Here is a 21,579-nt window from a genome sequence, read left to right on the forward strand (position 1 = left end):
AATGTACAATTAAACTACACTTATTAAAGACCTTCTCCTCAAGTAGTGCAAACATAATTGTGTTTTCTACACAATTATGTTTGTAAAATTGTACATTCATCAGTGAACACAGTCTCAAAATAGTCATTCCTTCAGCCTTGTCAACATTTGATTGGTACAGTGAGCAAAGACAATATCATCAGCTGGCACTAAGGCAGATTTCTTTTTTTTTTAAAGTTGAATCTGCGGCATCACATTAACAGACGTATGTGCATATGATTTTTTTTTTTTTAAAAAGGCAATAGGCAACAGAATTCTAATTACCTGAAAACATGTCAATACCAGTCCTCCAGTAACCCCATCCTTTTTTGTGTGAGTCCTCATTTTGCTTGATTAGTTTTTTCAATTTCTTAACTTTCTCAGGATCTTCTGTCTCTTTCATCTTCATTTTCTCAATCAGGAAATCCAGATGATTAAGAAAAGAAAAAGCATCCTTCTTCAAAGCGATCCTCTCCAGTTCCATGATGCATTGGTAGGCCTCATCCAGCAATTTAGATTGCTTGACTTTTGTATCATTCAGCTCTTTTTCAAGTGCTTCCTTAATATCCTTTTGCTTTTCATATGCTTGTTTCAACTTCACAGCAGTCTTCTGAACCTTTTTGGTTTTAGGCACATAGATCTTGTTTTGCTTGACATGATCAGAGACAGGGCACTTGTTTGTACACACAGTGCACTTGTTATCTTTCATGACACTGCACCAGGAGAGGTCTTTCACCCACCAGCAGCCCGGGTAGTGGCAGTTCTCCTCACAGACGGTGCAGCACATTGCTGTTTTGGTCAAATGCCACCATGACGACTCAATTGGGACCTCAGCTTTGTAAGGCTCGTCAACTTCATAGATGAAGTCTTCATTGTTCCCAAATTTATTTTTATTTTCCTCCAGGGCTTTTTGAGTCTGCTGAAGTTCATTCTGTTTCAGTTCCTCCATCTTGATGGCATCTTGTAGGTTGTTGACACAGGCCTCCAGCCTTTTGCGCTCTCTTAGCACTCCCTCTGTCATCTTCAGCTCTGTTGTCTCAAAGCCTTCCAGAACCTTGAAGAACTTCTCCATATTTTTGTATCCTAAGTGCCAACACGACTGGAAAAAATCTTCTTTGTCCTCTTCTTCATATGTCTCATTTTGTCGGTTGTTGAATGTGAAGATAAGTGGATATCCATGGGAGTCTTTGACACAAGGCACTTCTGCTTCTGTAATGGCACTGATGAGGTTGGCAGTAGGCACACTGTCTGAGTGTGTGGCGAAAATCACAATGTTTTTCTCAACATCTTCACCAAACAATGATAGAATGGCATCAAAGATATAAGTCTGAAACGTAGTAAGGCGATTCTGACTTCCTTTAACTACAAGACCCACAGCTTCAATTTCATGAATGCCATCTTCAGATTTGAATAACATATGCAAACTCTCTGCAATCTGCTGATCAAACTGAATTCCCTCCGTAGCTCCATATCCTGGAGTGTCAATAATTCTCAGACATAAAGAACTGGTTTCCAGAAACAGCTCATAAACAGTGATGACAGATGTTTGAGATTTTGTCTGGGACTTCTTTTTATCCTCCTCCATGATCTGAAACCAGACTCTGTCCTCCCATTTCACTCCTAACATGTAGTTGACCATGGTGTTGATGAGAGTGGTCTTCCCCGTTCCTGTTTCTCCAACTATGAGGATTGTTTTAGAAGGTTTACCCTTGTCTCTTTGTCCAAAAGTGCATCTTCTGACTGATGAATGCTTATTACTGTTACTCTTTGTCGGAAGCAAGTGATATGCTGTGTTGCCTGTCTTTATTTTCTTGCATTTGGCAATTAGTTGTCTTATCAAGACGGGGTGTCTGTAAAAGATGTATGAACCTTCATTATTCCTTATCTTCATTATTAAATCTGCTGTTAGTGAATGTGTGTGTGTATGTTGCCTGTATGCTACTGTGACCTTGAATTTCCCCTAGGGATCAATAAAGTATCTATCTATCTAGGCTGTTGCTAGGGTAGTTATGGTGTTTGCTATGCTGTTGCTAGGTTAGTTGTGGTGGTTGCTATGCTGGTTGCTAGATTAAACTCATTGGTTACTATATTGGTTGCTAGGTTGTATTTGTGGAAGTGGTAGCTAGGCTGTTGCTAGGGTATTTGACATGGTTGCTAGGCTGTTGCTAGGGTTTTTGGCATGGTTACTAGGCTGTTGCTAGGGTACTTGAGGTGGTTGCTAGGTTGTTGCTAGGGTACTTGAGGTGGTTGCTATGTTGTATGCTAGGTAGGTGGTGGTTTAATATAGTTGGAATGGCTGAACAGTTAATTTATTAAGATTATCAACTAGCAATGTTGTCATCAACTATGACTCCCACCCACTGTAGCTAGTTAGCTAAGTTAGCTAAGTAACATGGTTAGCATGTTAGCATGCTAGTTAGCATTTTTAACAAAACTGCTAAAAATGATTAGCTAAGTTAGCTAAGTTAGCTAAGTAACATGGTTAGCATAGTTAGCATGCTAGCATGTTAGCATGCTAGTTAGCATTTTTAGCAAAACTGCTAAAAATGATTAGCTATGTTAGCTAAGTAACATGGTTAGCATAGTTAGCATGCTAACATGGCATGTTAGCATGCTAGTTAGCATTTTTAGCAAAACTGCTAAAAATGATTAGCAAAGTTAGCTAAGTAACGTGGTTAGCATAGTTAGCATGCTAACATGTTAGCAAACTGCTAAAAATGATTAGCAAAGTTAGCTAAGTAACGTGGTTAGCATAGTTAGCATGCTAACATGTTAACATGCTAGTTAGCATTTTTAGCAAAACTGCTAAAAATGATTAGCTATGTTAGCTAAGTAACGTGGTTAGCATAGTTAGCATGTTAGCATGCTAGTTAGCATAGTTAACATGACTACTAAAAATGATTAGCTAGGTTAGCTAAGTCACATGGTTAGTATAGTTAGCATGCTAACATGTTAGCATAGTTAGCATAACTACTAAAAAATATTAGCTAGGTTAGCTAAGTCACATGGTTAGCATAATTAACATTTTAACATTGTTAGCATGCTAGTTAACATAGTAACTTGGTTAACATTATTATCTTTAACATAGTTAGCATAACTGCTAGTAAACATTAGAGCCATTCCAACTGTTAGTTATCATCAACTATCTACCTAAATAATTTAACCATTTTAACTATCCACCTATTTAACTGTTCAGTCATTCCAACTATATTAAACCTCATCTACTTAACAACCAGTATAGTTTGTTTTTACTCTGTATGATATTTTACATCATATTTTTTGCATTTTCATGCACTATATTTCCTTTAGGAAATGCTTTTCTAGTTCTTATTCTTCTTCTAACGCGTTTAATGCAGCTTCAACCGTTTAACGTAGAAACTTCATTCAAACTATGTTACGTAGGTCTTACTTAGGACATGGGTGCTATGTATTTTTCAACTTTGTAACTTTTATACTTTTTAAACTATTAATTAAAAACTATCAACATTTCCCCATTGACTTAACATTATGATTATGACATCACAATACGGCCGTTAAGCAATTAGAATCCTATGGCAGGTGTTCGGGCCACCTGGATCAACTGCCAGTCTCAGGCTTTAAGCATACAAACTGGCCTTATTAAGACTACACATCCTGTTTAACTGCTTCCTCTGCCAAAAACTGTTTCAAAATAAAAGTCCTCACTACAATATTTCACTGTTAAACAATTTAACCCTTTAAACTACTGAACTTTTTAACTGTTCAGCCATTGTAACTGTTACTTGTCATCACACACTAATCCCGGCGCAGTGAGCTGCCTGCTACAACGGCGGCGCTCGGGGAGCAGTGAGGGGTTAGGTGCCTTGCTCAAGGGCACTTCAGCTGCGGCCCACTGGTCGGGGCTCGAACCGGCAACCCTCCGGTTACAAGTCCAGAGTGCTAACCAGTGGGCCACGGCTGCCCAAAATGGCCCGGGTAATACCGTTACTTAAGAAAGCTTCTCTCAACCCTGCTCAAGTCGAGAACTACCGCCCTGTCTCACTCCTGCCTTTCCTATCCAAAGGCATTGAACGAGCAGTCTCCAAACAGGTCTCTGACTTCCTTTCACAGAACAACCTTCTGGATCCAAATCAGTCTGGGTTCAAAAGCGGCCACTCTACCGAAACGGCTCTGCTGTCTGTAACAGAAGCCTTAAAAGAAGCCAGGGCGACCGCTCGGTCATCAGTGCTCATTCTGCTTGACTTATCGGCTGCCTTTGACACGGTTAATCACCGCATCCTTCTCTCCATACTCGCTAACATGGGAATCTCTCCGGTTCTGCTCTCTCCTGGTTTGAATCCTACCTCACAGGACGCTCGTTTAATGTATCATGGCTTGGTCAGCTATCTGCACCTCACCATCTCACCACAGGGGTCCCCCAGGGCTCAGTACTGGGCCCCCTTCTCTTTGCTATCTACACCACCTCCTTGGGACAGATTATCCGTTCGCATGGCTTCTCATACCACTGCTATGCAGACGACACGCAGCTCTATCTGTCCTTTCCACCTGATGACCCCTTGGTTTCAGCACGGATCTCGGATTGCCTCTCAGACATAGCTACATGGATGAAGGCACACCACCTCCAGCTGAACCTCTCAAAGACTGAACTGCTGGTCCTCCCAGCTAAACCTACCATACACCACGACATCAACATCAAATTTGACTCTCTGTCTGTTTCACCTACCAGGACTGCAAGAAATCTAGGAGTTGTTCTCGACAACCAACTAAACTTCTCAGATCATGTTGCCTCAGTCGCCCGGTCATGCCGTTTCGCACTCTACAATATACGGAAAATCAGGACTTACTTAACTCAAGATGCCACCCAACTTTTGGTTCAGGCAATAGTCATCTCACGACTCGACTACTGCAACGCCCTCCTGACAGGTCTCCCAGCCTGCGCAGTGAAACCACTTCAGATGATCCAGAACGCGGCGGCGCGCCTGGTCTACAACCAACCCAAGAGGGCACATGTTACCCCGCTACTCATCCAGCTACATTGGCTACCTATGGCGGCCCGCATCAAATTCAAGGCTCTAACGCTTGCCTACAAAGTAGTCTCCGGTTCTGCTCCCACCTACTTGAATGCCTTCATACAGACATACGCTACCTCCAGACCGCTGCGCTCCTCAGACGAACGACGTCTAGCACTACCTCCGGTACGCTCAGGCCAATCCAAACTTTTCTCATCTGTTGTTCCTCGTTGGTGGAACACACTGCCAGTTCCTACAAGGGCAGGGACATCCCTCTCCATTTTCAAAAAACTCCTGAAGACCCAGCTCTTTAGAGAACATCTCCTCTCATAGCAACACTTACAACAAGTCTTGCTGATCCTAGCACTCACCAGCCGTCTTAAACTGACACGTAACTGTTAAAAACAGCACTCACTGATGCACTTATTCTTACTGTACTCTAATGTTTTTTAAATTGTCCTAATATTGTTGAGAATTGCTCTAAAACTTAAAACTGTTTACCATGTTGTTAGTCGCTTTGGCTAAAAATGCGTCAGCCAAATGTAATGTAATGTAATGTAAAATGTCATCAACTATGACTCCTACCCACTGTAGCTAGTTAGCATAGTTAACATGTTAGCATTGCTAACATTTTTAGCAAAACTGCTAAAATGATTAGCTAAGTAACATGGTTAACATAGTTAGCATGTTAGCATAGTTAGCATAACTGTTAAAAATGATAAGCTAAGTTAGCTAAGTCACATGGTTAGCATAGTTAACATTTTTGACAAAACTGCTAGAAAACATTAGCTAAGTTAGCTAAGTAACATGGTTGGCATAGTTAGCATAACTGCTAAAATAATTAGCTAAATTAGCTAAGTCACATGGTTAGCATAGTTAGCATTGTTAGCACAGTTAAAATTGTTAGTATAACTGCTAGCAAACATTAGAGCCATTCTAACTTTCAGTTATCATCAAATATCTACTTATACACAGCCATTAAAGTATTTGAATAGCAACATTCATTAAGCTTTCAGTATGTCAACAACTTTTAAACTATTTACATTCAACTTTTAAATGGTCTACTTTTAAACTATCATTAAACTATCTATCTATTAAACTAGCTGTCTATCAACAACTTTTAAACTATACGTTTAACTTTTAAACGGTCTACTTTCAAACTATCAACTTTTATTAAGCTATGCAACCACCATATCTATCCTAGCATCACCGTAGTAACCATCTCTGTATTAACCATTTTAACTATACAGTTGTGCTCAAAAAAATAGCAGTGCCTTTAGAAAAATGAGTAAATGTCAAAATTCTTCAAACAAATTGTACTTTCATGAACACAGATGCATTGGGGACACAGTACATTCTATTCCAAAGCAAAACAATTGGGCAAAATTTAAATAATAATAATGATATTTCATAGAAAGTCTGAAATGGCATGTTCAAAGAAATAGCAGCGTTGCCATCTTTCCTTGGAAACTCAAAAATGTACTGTACAAACTAAGAAATTCTTCATAAGTGAACTTGGCTGAGTATCCTAAACTAATATTTTGTTGCAAAACCACGGTTTCTGATAACTGCTTCACATCTGTGGTGCATGGAGTCAACCAACTTCTGGCATCGTTCAACAGGTATTGCAGCCCAGGTTAATTGTACTGTATTCCACAATTCCTCTTTGTTTCTTGGTTTTGCCTCATGCACTGCACTTTTTATGTCAGCCCACAAGTTTTCTAGGGGATTAAGGTCCGAGGATTGTGCTGGCCACTCCATCAGTTGAATCCTGTTCATATGGAACCAACGCATGCTCACTTGCTGGTGTGTTTCGGGTCATTATCTTGTTGAAAGGTCCACCTCAAAGGCATTTCCTCTTCAGCATGACCTCCTCCAGTATGTCAGTCAAACACCGAATTCAAACCACAGTACTCAGGGAAGACAATTAAGCATGGTGGTGCAAGCATCATGATATGGGGATGTTTCTCCTACTACGGTGTTGGTCCTATTTACCGCATACCAGGGATCATGGATCAGAAATTTCCTCTTCAGCATATGGCAGCATGACCTCTTCCAGTATCCTGATGTACTCAAACTGATCCATGATCCCTGGTATGCGGTAAATAGGACCAACACCGTAGTAGGAGAAACATCCCCATATCATGATGCTTGCACCACCATGCTTAATTGTCTTCACTGAGTACTGTGGCTTGAATTCGGTGTTTGCAGGGCGTCTGACATACTGGAAGAGGTCATGCTGAAGAGGAAATGCCTTTGAGGTGGACCTTTCAACAAGATAATGACCCGAAACACACCAGCAAGCGAGCAAAAGCATGGTTACATATGAACAGGATTCAACTGATGGAGTGGCCAGCACAATCCCCGGACCTTAATCCCATAGAAAACTTGTGGGCTGACATAAAAAGTGCAGTGCATGAGGCAAAACCAAGAAACAAAGAGGAATTGTGGAATACAGTACAATTAACTTGGGCTGCAATACCTGTTGAACGATGCCAGAAGTTGGTTGACTCCATGCAACACAGATGTGAAGCAGTTATCAGAAACCGTGGTTTTGCAACAAAATATTAGTTTAGGATACTCAGCCAAGTTCACTTATCAAGAATTTCTTAGTTGGTACAGTACAATTTTGAGTTTCCAAGGAAAGATGGCAACGCTGCTATTTCTTTGAACATGCCATTTCTGACTTTCTATGAAATATCATTATTATTATTTAAGTTTTGATGACTTTGCCCAATTGTTTTGCTTTGGAATAGAATGTACTGTGTCCCCAATGCATCTGTGTTCATGAAAGTACAATTTGTTTGAAGAATTTTGACATTTACTCATTTTTCTAAAGGCACTGCTATTTTTTTGAGCACAACTGTACATGATATTTTACATCACAACTTTTGCAATTTCATGCACTGGTAATTCCTTGGAATTGCATTTTCTAGTTATTTTTATTCTTCTTCCGACCAAATTTGACGTTCAAAGACTCTAAAACCGCTGAGCCGTTTTACGTCATTCAAACACTCCTACAAAGGTCTTGTAACGGAGATTTGTCCTATGTTTTTCCACATTTGTGAACTTTATACTTTTTGAGATATTTACGATAAAAGAGCAAGAAATTCTCATAGATTTAACATTGACCGCCGTGGCGGCAACTTATTGCATTATGATGTGACTGCAGCTGAAAGCAATCAACAGCTGAGCGCGACCTACCACTGGAGCTGTGAATCTTCTGAATGGCTTCGCCTGCCGTGGTCACTTCATTTGCTATGTAAGGAAACCCACTGTTAATCAACGTTAATATGTCGTCAACTTTACAGTGACCAGTTAGCTGTAGGTTTTGATAGCTAACGACAATCAAGCGTAATGCACTAACGTTACATTTGTTCATTAGGCCTACTAACCAGCTGCGTTTTAACTAGAACGTTAACGTAAACCAGAGAAGTAGGCCTACAGATAGGCTACTATCTATGGCTCTGGTTCTATTCAACATCAGGTCACTTTCCACAGGTGTATAGAATCAAGCACCTAGAATAGATTATGAATGCAGACTGCATAGTGCTTGATTATACTGTGTGAAGGGACCTGATGAAACCTATCATGGGTTTCATTCATGGCATGAATAACGTTACTCATTGTTGATGGTCATAACGTTATAGCTTCCACCGTTCACATTTTAGTTAAAGCTAACAAATATGCTCCTGTTTTTATTTTACCAAATTTTTAACGTTGTACACCGCTTGTTCGTGTATCAAATAGGCCAGGCTACATTTTCATTCTACGCTCCTGATTCTTACGTAGCCTAAGTAAACACTAACACGGTATGCTATCATAGTTCGTCTATTGATGGGTTTCATCAGGTCCCTTTCCACAGGTGTATACAATCAAGCACCTAGATTATGAATGCCTTGGTGTTTGATTAATACTCCTTTGGAAAGGGACCTTATGAAAGCCATGAATAGGCTACTGTTACTGTAGGAAATGGACCAACAAGTCTTGTTAAAACTAGGGTGACCAGACGTCCTCTTTTGCCCGGACATGTCCTCTTTTTGAAACCTAAAAATGTGTCCGGGCGGAATTTCATAGTCGTCCGGGATTTTGTTTATTCTAGCCTCAAACGTGTTTAGAGCGAATTTGCATTGCTCTCTCTTTCATTCATGTTTCATTCATGGATAGCATGTCTTTCATTCACATAGGCCTACTAGTCACGCCCTTCCCCTATAGTTCGCTTTGCATTGAGTGGAAAGTGTAGGGTGTTGAGCCTGACCTACCGTCATTGGTCGATAGTAATCTCAAACATTTAATTGGTCAGTCAGTCACCTCAATAGCGCAAACTTCCTTGTTTAGTGTAAGTTCACTGACGAATTAAAACGTAAATTTCCATGTTTTTGTCTCGGTCAATATCAACATGAAGCTGAGTGCCTGACCTGCAAAGCAGGCACGTACAGTAGGCTACATGTCGGTCGTAAATAAAGGTGCCAAAGACCGACCTACAGGTAGGCTACACAATATTCAGCAAAGCATCGAACGGCAGCGAGGGGTGAAAGCTCATCAGCTAAAGTGACAGTTTTTCGACCTTAACATTACGTCTCCAAAAACATTTTGATGGTACATCAACTCATAACCATAGACTGTAAAAAATATAACATGACGAACACTTCTGCCATTGTCTGAGCGGCCTTCTCTGGACGATTGCCGACCTAGCAACTTTCTAGCTTTGAGTAGGAAACTGCACTTTGGTTATCCTTTTAAACTGCCTTTAAGGGATAGCCTGCACACTGACAACAGCAGATGTCAATAATCCTCTATCTAGGCTACTGTAGCCTATATGCAGGTGAATTAAATATGTTGGCATAACATAAGGGATAGATGTAGGCCTATTTCTTTACAAAAAAAATATCTAATAATAATGGATTGAAAAGAGGTAGGCCTAATAATAGACCAGACATGATTGAATAGATATAAGAAAATGGACAACATATCCACATCAGTCCCCATCAACACAACTGTTTTCACAGGTCAGGATTATTAAGCTCTAAAACAGATTGTTCAAAATTATAGAGCTAGGCTACTGTAAAAGATTCAGTTTGTATTTTCAGAAACACCTTGGATCAAATTTAGAGATATGCAACATTAAAGATGGGTTGCCATCCAAATATATATTGCGCGTATAGAGCTCGCTTTTATTGTAATTATTGTTTTTGCACATTGAAAACATTCAAGTGTTAAAAATAGAAAATAGCGTTGGGCCGGCCAATCAAGCCCCCCCCCCCCCCCCCCTGAAGTGTCCTCTTTTTCACAAACCCAAATCTGGTCACCCTAGTTAAAACACACTACCGAAGTTGAGCTATAACGTTTGTGTTGTCGACATAGGCTGCAATGTTTACTTGGCCTACTCATTTCTGCATTGTTCTGGTCTATAAATTAAAGTGTAGCGTGAATCAAGCTTTCCAGTTGTAGTACATCGTAATCTGTAGGAAAAAATGTGGCTGACAGACCTAGCAAGCTATAATTATATATTAAGTTATGTTAAGTTAAGTTAAATATAATATTAAGTTATAGCAGTTGGTTATCAAGATACTTAGTATCAGAATGATCCGTCCTTACTCATATGATTATCAACAGCAACAACAAAACCATGCCTGTAAAGTTTTCTAAGCTGTTTATGTTTTATATTTGAAAAAAATATAATTAGCTATCAACTATCCTTAAACTGAAAACAATAAAACACAGAATTCTGCTTTGTTTGCAATTTAATATTATAGGCTAGTATTTAACTACTAGTAGCTTGATAGTGCAACAATTGTATTGTACTCCGCCTTTTTTAATTGTCCTACAATTGTTGAGAAAATCGTTTAAAAAGCTTAAACTGTTTACCATGTTAGTCTTTAGGTTAAAAATGTGTCAGCCTAATGTAATGTACCAACTTCACTTATAATAAATGAGTTGTATTGAACAATTGTACAATTGCAGACATTCCTTGTATTGTTTTGGTATAACTGTTAAACTTGTTTGCTTTTGTCTTTTAGGTTCCAGACCAGACCAGTGGTGATGACCGTGTATGACATTACGTGTGTGCCTGTCTGTGTGCACACCTGTCAACCATACATCCCTGACAATGTTGCTAGTAACATACCTACTAACATACATTCTTACAAACATGTGACCATATCTCAACATATCTGTGCACATACCATTTAACCATACTGAGACTATAAGATCTACACTGAGACATTCTGAGAACTATATTGTTGTGTGAGGACTATACTAACTATATGGAACTTGTATACTTGTGAATCATATTTGTCAACCATTCATACCTTTTGAATCATACCTGTGCTGTAACATCTGTAACACTTAGCTGTGCTGTTAGACCTCTGTTTTTATACCTGAGCTGTGCTGTGTGAAAATTAAGGGCCAATCTCAATTCTCTGTTTTACCCCTTCCCCTTCCCCTATCCCTTCATCTTACCCCTAGCCCTTGTCCCTCGAAACCGAGTGGCAAGACATAGGGGTGAAGAATATTCCCCTTGGAAATGAGATACCACTAGCCAACCATAAGGGAGAGCGGGATGATTTAAACACTTGAATTAACGTAATTTACAGAGATCGTACCAAAAGCTAATATTTTGTCACTAGCAACCTGTCTTCTGTCAAATAGGCTATCATTGCATTTTCAGCTCGGAATAAAACCGTTCAGGAATTATTTCAACAACAGCAGACTGGAGCAGAACGTGCCTATGTTCGTTCGCAGCCTACCTTCTGGTCCGGGTGAATGAAACAGGGATGGGAGACAAAATAAACATGCAGTTTGCTATGTAAACATCCCACAACTCCTTCGATATTTTACAATAATATCCAAATGGTCGTTACTTGACATCAGAAGCAATCGCTACCTGTAATAGCCTATGCGAGGAGTCGGCAGCAGTAGGCCTATGCAGCATTCATATCAGTCGAGCGGTAAAAAAGTTCAGCGAATTTAGCTGCTGTTGGACTTTACATTTCTGACATGGGATGCTGCCAATTCGCGGGGTATCAGACATGGAAATATGTAAAATGCGAGACATTCGCGCAAATAATGATGTGCTGTTAACATTCACAAAACAGCGATTTTTGAAAACTTCCTCATGAAGAACAGGACCTTCAATATATGGTCACAAGATTGAATGCAACATAAAACAATTACCATTTTAATTTTATAATCCTTATTAATGGCAACATTTCATGTCAATGAATCTCTCGGTGTGCTTATTTTTCCGGTGTGAGCGTTGTATGTTGGGTATTTCTCTTACCCCTCGGTTTCAAGTAAGCTCCCGATCTTACTTGGTTTTAAGGGGTATCTACCCCTTGCCCTTATCCCTACCCCTCGATCGAAATGAGAATTGAGATAGCCCTTCGTCTCACGTGCACGCGCAAAACTAAGGGGAAGGGGGAAGGGGTAGGGGTAAAATAGAGAATTGAGATTGGCCCTAAGATTCTAAGCTTAAATTCTGTCTAAAACTGATGGGCTGACTCTTTTTATTCTTCAGTATAAACAGTATCACCATCAAAGTTGACCTATTATCATTAACTGAGGTCTCTAGCCGTTGCTGCCAGTTCAGAATTAAAACTGATAAATAGATCTGTCTTAGGATAATATGATCATCATCATCATCAAGTTATGTAAGAATGCAAATTCAGTAGACATCTAGTTTCTCCCTTTGAGTATCATTCTGCTGTTTCTGCAGTACTGTATTAAAACAAAGAATGTTGATCAATATTGAATTGACAATTTATTTGTACTGACTGTCACATACTCTAAGCTAACATCTAACCAAGTAAGTGGTTTTCAAGAATACTGTAAGTCTATGTAATCTGAATACCGGTAATCATACTGTAAGTAATGTTATACACAGCAGTTTTTTGCATGTACATGCAATGGTAATTCCCTGGAATTCCATTTTCTAGTTTAGCATGTAGTACTACAGACAATTTTGACTTTTAAACATGTCATGCATATTTGTGTTCGTCTCTAGTTTATTTCAGAAAGTGACAAATCTGCAAGCGGCCACATCTGTGAAAGTCTCGTCATCAATCATGAAACTTCATCAATGCAGCCAGTTAACATGGGAGCCAGTTGCCATGTAACAAATATTATTAATTATCAGGGACAGTCACTCAAAAAAGAGAACAATTCCGGGAAATCCAGTGCATGTGGCAACCCTAAGGACAACTCAAACTCGAGACCCTGTGTGAACTTGACAGGTGCGAGGCCCTTTTCACTACGTGCATGAAATCATGCGATAGCCTACTGGTCTGTAATATTGGACAAATAGCTACAATCTATCTATCTAGTCTTCTCACATCTCCCAAGCTCACACACAAGTTTAAATCTTTTGAAGTTCTAGTCCTCAATTTTTTACCGCCAGACTGGAAAACTGATCAGCCTGTAACTGTGGTCACATTGTACAGACCCCCTGGCCCCTACACTGATTTCTTAGAGGAATTTTCTGATTTCCTTTCTACTTTAACTATCCAAACAGAAAAAATACTTATATTGGGTGATTTTAATATTCATATGGATAATGTGCACGATTGTCTCACAATTGCATTTCAATCCCTAATTGACCATGTCGGGTTCTGCCAAAATGTTAATTCGCCCACGCACCGACATAACCATACTATTGATCTAGTCTTATCATACGGCATAAACATAGAGCAGTTAACAATCTTGCCACAACACCCGACCTTAACTGACCACCATCTAATTACTTTTACAATGACATTACAACATGCAGTACCCAATTTAGCTGAATACTACAGCCGCGGCTTATCTGAAAAAACTAATGCAGACTTTCTAGAAAAAATTTCGCTTACGCTTGCCCCATTCCGGACTCATGTGGTAGGCCTATCAGAAGGCCCATTCCTTAATCCAGCCGAGGTCGACTTGTTAACTGATAATGTGATGAACTCATTACGCTCAACCCTTGATTCAGTAGCACCACTCAAAAAGAGAATGAGAAAACAAGTAAGGCGTGCTCCATGGTATACCACACAGACAAAAACACTCAAACGAACAGCGCGTAAACTTGAACAAAAATGGCGTACCACTAAATTGGAAGTTTTTCGCCAAGCATGGAAAGATAGCCTTATCACCTACAAAAAAGCACTCAACGAAGCCAAGTCAACTTACTACTCCTCGCTGATCGAAGAAAACAAAAACAATACAAAATTTCTCTTTAGCACAATCTCCCGCCTGACGAAGAACCACACCGAAGTAACCGAATCTATCCCTATTTGCCTAAACAGTAATGACTTCATGAACTTTTTCAATGACAAAATTGAAACAATTAGAGATAAGATTAATATCCAGTCAGTCTCACCAAATATTTATACTCCATTGCTGAACGGTAGCGAAAACATAATTGAATCACAGATGAGACGAACAACGTTGAATTCATTTACACCTATTGACATATTAGACCTCACTTCCACAATCTCTTCATCAAAATCTACAACTAGTCTACTAGATCCTATTCCTACTCATATTCTGAAGACTGCTCTTCCTTTGTTGGATAATGCTTTGCTCCAGATTATAAATAACTCACTGCTATCAGGCCATGTACCACAGTCGTTTAAGTTATCTGTCATTAAGCCATCCCTCAAAAAGCCTACCCTTGACCCTAACAACCTGGCCAACTATAGGCCTATATCTAATCTCCCTTTTTTGTCAAAAATACTAGAAAAAATAGTGTCGAAACAAATTGGTACCTTCTTGCATATGAATAAAATCCAAGAATTATATCAGTCTGGTTTCAGAGCTCACCACAGTACTGAATCAGCCTTAGTTAAAGTTTTTAATGACCTCCTCATCGCTGCCGATAATGGACATATATCAATATTGGTCCTCCTGGACCTCAGTGCTGCCTTTGACACCATAGACCACAACATACTACTCCACAGGCTTGAACATTCGATAGGCATTAAAGACTCAGCACTCGCTTGGTTTAGATCATACCTTTCCAACCGCAGACAATTTGTACAGGTTCACAATGAACCATCTACCCAGACTATGGTAAAATATGGGGTGCCTCAAGGCTCAGTACTAGGGCCCCTGTTATTTTCTCTCTATATGCTTCCTCTAGGCTCAGAAATTAGGAAACATGGCATTAAATTTCATTCTTATGCAGACGATACACAACTATACCTTTCCATAAAACCTGACGAATTGACTCCGTTAGCCAAACTTGACACATGTATACGAGACATAAAGACATGGATGACAAACAATTTCCTGCTTTTGAACTCCGATAAAACAGAAGTCATGGTTTTAGGTCCTAAAAAGATGAGGGATATCCTATCCTCATCACAGGCTACATTTACTGATCTCCGACTATCCTCATCCACATGTGTTAAAAATCTAGGAGTCACAATTGACCAAGACCTATCACTAAGTAATCACATAAAACAGATTACCAAAGTTTCATTCTATCATTTAAGGAACATTTCAAAGATAAGGAAGTCTTTATCCCTACCAGACGCTGAGCAATTAATCCATGCTTTTGTCACCTCAAGGATTGATTATTGCAATGCTCTATACGCTGGCTGCAATAACACCTGTCTAAAGAGCTTACAGCTTATACAAAATGCAGCTGCTCGCACACTCACTAGAACTAAAAAATATGAACATATTTCCCCTATCCTGGCATCTCTACACTGGCTGCCTGTTAGAAGTCGCATTGACTTCAAAATATTACTTCTAACATACAAAGCCATTAATGGCCAGGCACCAGAATATATTAAAGATCTCCTAGTTCCATATAACCCACCCAGACCGCTACGATCACAGAATACTGGCCTTCTTGTAATTCCAAGAATCTCAAAAACTACAGTAGGAGGCAGAGCTTTCAGCTATCGCGCACCCCTCCTCTGGAATAATCTTCCTACCTCAATTCGACTAGCAGACACCCTCCCTATTTTTAAGTCTAGACTTAAAACATACCTCTTTACTGCCTCCCATAGTTAGGTATGGTGCGTGGAAATTCACCCACCTCAGGGTTTTTTGGAATGGACCACCCTGCTGAGTCCTCGTGTGACTGGCACCCCAGTCGCACGTGCGATGGTGGTCACTGACCATACCTGCGCTGGTGTCGACTACCCCTCACCATGCCTTAGTTATGCTGCTATAGCATAGTGCTGTCATGGACTTTTCATGTGTCACGCCGTACAACCCCCCCCCTCTCCTCTCCCCCCTTCTCTCTCTCTCTCTCTCAACTCTCCCTCTCTTGCCTATTCCCACCATGGTATACTGTAACAATATATAGTACTACTGATTACTTATTGACATTAACCATTTTGATTTTCAGTAATACTAACCCACTCTACATCTCTCTTTCTTCCCCCTTACTGTACCTCACTTGTGAGGTATATCATCACCAGTCATCAACCATCCGTGTGTTGGCCCTCCTCTCACCCATCTCACCTGAAGTCCCATCCTCGACTGCCCTATTACTGCCCCCTAACTGGACTCCTGGCCCGTACAGCCTAGCGACCCACCACCAGCCTATGACAACTCTGCCCGGATTACTGGCCCATCCACCAACCCACCACATGCCCCTCGAAAACTCCCTTCCCCTGGACAATCCCAACGCTGGACTATTGAACTTTCTGTCACTAAATCAGGAATAATGAACTACCATAACGGATACGTAATCATCCCACCTCTTGTAACTTTCAGCTCAAGTGCTTAACACCATGTCTTATTCTCTACACCCGACTATCATATGCATTTGTCATGTATACAGACCTTACTGTCATGTACTGACCCTAGGCAGATGGGTCAGGCCCTTGAGTCGTGGATCTGCTCGAGGTTTCTTCCTATATATATCTCCAATTCTAGGGAGTTTTTCCTCGCCCCTGTTACCCATGGGCCTCTCTCTTGCTTTCCTTTTCTTCCTTTCTTTCCTTCTTTCTCTGATTGCCTACATTCTGTAAAGCGCCATGATACATGTGTTATGTTTTGGCGCTCTATAAGCACAATAAATTGAAATTGAAATTGACAAATAGACCTAAAGAACATTGACTCACCATGTCCTGACTCAGAAAAAAAAAACACAAACACAAACTCAGCAATGAAAAATATACGCCAGCTTGCAGGTAACGTCTTTTTCAATTAGATAAATAGATAGATACTTTATTGATCCCCAAGGGGAAATTCAATTAATAGAAGGGCGAGCCCACATATATCTCCTGTGACATGGAGGTGTGCAAATAGTTTTTAATAGTTTCAACTTCGAAAAGCTTAATTCACCTGATGCCAGTCACTGATCGCAATTTCAAAGTTCAGGAAGGTTTGTTCAATCTTTAAGTGTAGCCTATCTGTCCCTTTTGGAATTACAGTATGTACAGTAAAGTCAAAGTGCTCAAAAAGGGGAAAAAAACGTCGGGCTAGATTTTTGACAGTTTTCAGGTGTTAAGAGAGAGAAATTTGGGGATCACCGGTCATGGTTTTGGGAGTCCATTTGGGAACCTATAGGCTAAGGGCCCTATCATGACATTCTAAAGTGCATCGTCACTCGTCAAAAGTCTATTCAAATTTAGTAGGATGTCCAGTTCACATTGGGAGGGTTTTCGTCCTCAAAAGTGGAGCGCATGTCGTAACAAGGTGTTCCTAGGTCTTTTAATCAGTCATATGGGTGTGTTTGGGGCGTAACATCATTTTAAACCAATGAGAATGACATCTGTCATTCCCTTTAACGGCGCAACGCGCGATATGTCAAATAAATGCATCGGTATTTTGGCATTCAACGGCGCATTTGAAGGAGGCTGCTTGCGAGACCGTATGGAATAGTCATTCTTAAACCATGCTTTACTAAAACTTAGCATAGCCTTCACGCACTCGTCTATTATTTGAACTCATTGGCAAAGTGAAACTAACTTCACCAAGGAGTCAGTCAATGACAAGACAGTTATATGCAGTTACTTTCACTATTGGCTGACAATGGGTTACCATCGAAAACATAGGCTGGAAAAAGCAACACTTACCCTAATGTTGCTCAAATGACTGAATAAAACAACATTTATCCTGCAGAGGAGTTGCTTATATCTCGTGACAGTGCGTCTTCAGCTGTGCTCCATACGTGTCTCTCGCCTCTCCCCTAATCACTTTTAACCGTCATTACCAATTTGCAAATGATGGTGAATAACTACTCATCATGAGATGTACAGTATTTCGTAATATCTTTATTCTAATTATGTTTACCATTGTAATCGTGCAATTTGTAATGCTTTGCATGGACGTGCGCTGGTGTGCGTTCATGAATGATAGAAGGATGGTGCGTGCACCTGCCAATATGACTGTTGACATGCGCTCTTAAAATAGCATATGAACAACTCGCCATTGACTTCTGACCAGGTTTAGGTGGTGTATGATAGCGATTTTTAGACAATGCGCCAGGGCCCGCCCTAGGTTGTTAATTGCCACACCCCTGGGCGCAATGCTTAAAAAATAAAGGTGCAAAATACCGAATTCAACTTCGCGCGACTGAAAAACGAACTGTACGCCATGCGCTGGTGCCCCAAAATATAGCCCTAGGTGTCAGTGAAGGAAGTGGGAAATTATTTAACCCTTTGTGTAGCCTACCGCATGAGGCGCTTTTTTTTTTGTTTCAACCTGAATATTGGTGGGTACATTTCAGTCGTCATTTGACATTGGTGTGGACACGTCCTTAAGTCCCCACGCAAATCTACACCCAGGGAATAGCAGATAGGCTGTTGACTTTAGGCTACAACTGAGCCTGTCGTCATTTATCCTATTCAATCGCAGAAGTAATAAGGTTTGAGCACTAAACGATTGCACAAAATCACAATGATTTTATTGTTCGGGGGGGGGGGGGGGGGGGGGGCTGAGATGAGAGCTTGAGCCCCCCAAAAAATAGCCCAAGTATAAGTAAGTATAAGGGTCCATCCCATTTCTCCCCCCTTAAAACTTCCACTTGGTTTTGATTGCCCTCAACATTAAAGCCCCCTCGACAAGGGAAGTGGAGGTGAAGATCTTTCCCTATAAATTGGGACACCACTATATGCAAATTAGCGTAGCGAACGTGCTCACCTACGTCACGCGCAGCGCCGACGTGTCTACCGGTAGTAGCCTGCTACTATTTTCATTCAGGAACATGCCTGTTCCAGCGGTCATCGTTGTATGGGCTGTGCTGGTTTATCTACGTTATCTACGGTTAATCAACAAAGATATGTGTTTATGTGAATGCCAGAACACACACCTTAAATATTGACGAAACTACCCAGATCAGATATATAACGTTATTTGATGGGCAGACTCTCTCAAAGCACTCAGCTGATATCATGAACGTCGTCAGATAGCTTCGTGAGATATTTTCTAACATTAGTGTTCGAAACTCAACAGTCCATCAGATGTGCATCAAACTAACATATTCCAACAAAGTTCGAAATTTGAATATGCTTATTTGCGAAAATATATGAAAATGTGGCCGGCTGGGTGAGCTCGCACGGTATCCTTGGTAATTTCATCTCCCACTTTGTTTTAAGCCTGCATCGGTCCTGGCTATATTTTGAGGGTTGATTTTAAGGGGAAAATAGCACTTCCCCTTGCTCCCTAAAGTAATGGGACACCCTAGCCCTACACGTGCACGCGCACGCGCAAAAACGAGGGTTATACGAGGTATTGGGACGGGCCCTATGTATATATACTCTTTTGATCCCGTGAGGGAAATTTGGAATCTGCATTTATCCCAATCCGTGAATTAGTGAAACACACTCAGCACACAGTGAACACACAGTGAGGTGAAGCACACACTAATCCCGCAGTGAGCTGCCTACTACAGCGGCGCTCGGGGAGCCGTGAGGGGTTAGATGTCTTGCTCAAGGGCACTTCAGTCGTTCCTACTGGTCGGGTACGAAGCGGCAACCCTCTCCGGTTACAAGAGACCTCTGAAGTTCGCCTACAAAAAAGCAGCCATCTTTGACATCCGATATCTGGCGATTTTTCCTATGGGAAAATAACATGGGGATTTTGAATTATCGCATCTTTTAAACTCTCGCGGGGATGAAAAAGTCTGAAATGCAGACGTTTTCCTGAACACACTTTTGTCCTCTGCCTTCAAGTGGATACTGTGATCTCTGGTACGTGAAGGCGGCACACTTAGATTATTGCTACCCCAGAGCTAATTTGCAATGCAACTTGCCATAGGTAGTTAGCTTCAATTAACAACCGGATCTCCTTATATGGGCAAAGATGGCCGTTTTGGTTCTTTTTTGTAGGCGAACTTCAGAGGTCTAGCAAAGATAATGAATGCGTAGCAAGATGGGTCGTCCTAGTTCATGTCTATGAGGGCAAAGTGGAGTTCAGTCAGAGACGGGCTCTGGTTCAGTTCCCGCCTGCACAGGGGCGTGTCACTGACGTATGACTTGCGTTTAAACGCCTCGGTTCCACGCCAGACAAGCCGGAGTACAAAATAAACTTGGTGTACACCTTCATTAATGTTGATTTTCTCCCGACTGGAGGGTCATGCTATCACGACATTCTACTGAAATAGGGAGGAGGGTTTGGAGATCATGATACCGTGTCCGAAATGTGCATCCATTGATCAGAAAAATAAGGCTTTGACAAATTCTGGGAAATTCTTGGATTCTGCCGTAGACCTCAATGTTAAAAAGAGAGCCCGATCACTGCATAAATGTGCGGGGGCGTGTACTGCTACCCTATTTGCATAAATTTCCAGGGACAGGAAATGGCCTCTCATGAAGTATCTTCGTAATCAACCATCTTTGGGTCTAGTCTGAAGCGTGTGACGGCCTGTTAGGCCTTCTAATTATTGTCTACTTGTTTTCAGGTGTGCTCAGGACTTAACGAGCTGATGAGCTGCACCTGTACACTGGAGTCCTGATAAGAGGACTGCTTCCTCTCCCGTTGTGAGGGCCATTCTTACTTTGGGTTTTGGACATGCAACACTGCACTCAGACAAATTGCAAACACACAACATCCATGCATTACTGATGACTGACTTTGACCTAGTGATGGCCGAACGAAGCCTTGTGAAGCTTTTGAAGCTTCTTCCTGATTGTATCGCAAAATGATCCAAAGCATCGAAGACAACACAGTGACATCTGGTGGTCAGCAGAAATGACAGCGGCTATGAATTTGACACACCCGAACGAAGCTTACAACATGAACATGAGAAACAGAATGGACACATGGCATGAGATGACTGAAAATTACATAAATTAATTAGAACTAGGGTATAATGTTTGAATATAGCCTAGTGTGTTTAGCGTTTGAATGTACGTGTGTTCAGTCGGTTTTAACAAACTGCAGCATGAAATGCAGCCGTCTGCTATGTGGCAATATCAATTTACTTTAAATAAATAAAGTGTAGGCCTTATCCAATAAACTGTCATAGCCTACTCTTAACCAAGAGGCATTATTTAGGTAGTGTGTTTTAGAACTAAACACGCCGTTGTTAGAAATAAATAGTTCATGAACATCCATTCTTGCCGTATGCCTACGATAGAGTAGAGGTAGCGATGAGGACGATTAATGTGGCGACGTGGGTTCAATCCCTGTGAGT

General features: G+C 40.8%; 1 protein-coding gene across 1 annotated transcript in view; it reads right to left on the reverse strand.

Moving 5' to 3' along the window:
• The window catches only part of LOC143099282 (uncharacterized), a 45,531-nt gene that overhangs the window by 1,996 nt on the left and 21,956 nt on the right, over nucleotides 1-21,579 (reverse strand). Inside the window, exon 5 of the mRNA XM_076262378.1 lies at nucleotides 304-1,868. Within this exon, the coding sequence (XP_076118493.1) occupies nucleotides 304-1,868 (1,565 nt within the window). The remainder of the gene's footprint in view (nucleotides 1-303; nucleotides 1,869-21,579) is intronic.

The sequence above is a fragment of the Alosa pseudoharengus genome, unplaced genomic scaffold, assembly GCF_046254945.1.
Source record: "Alosa pseudoharengus isolate Yale_2024_CS ecotype anadromous, Long Island Sound unplaced genomic scaffold, YU_APseudo_1.1 YU_APseudo_1.1_scf_27, whole genome shotgun sequence".
Classification (NCBI taxonomy): domain Eukaryota; kingdom Metazoa; phylum Chordata; class Actinopteri; order Clupeiformes; family Clupeidae; genus Alosa; species Alosa pseudoharengus.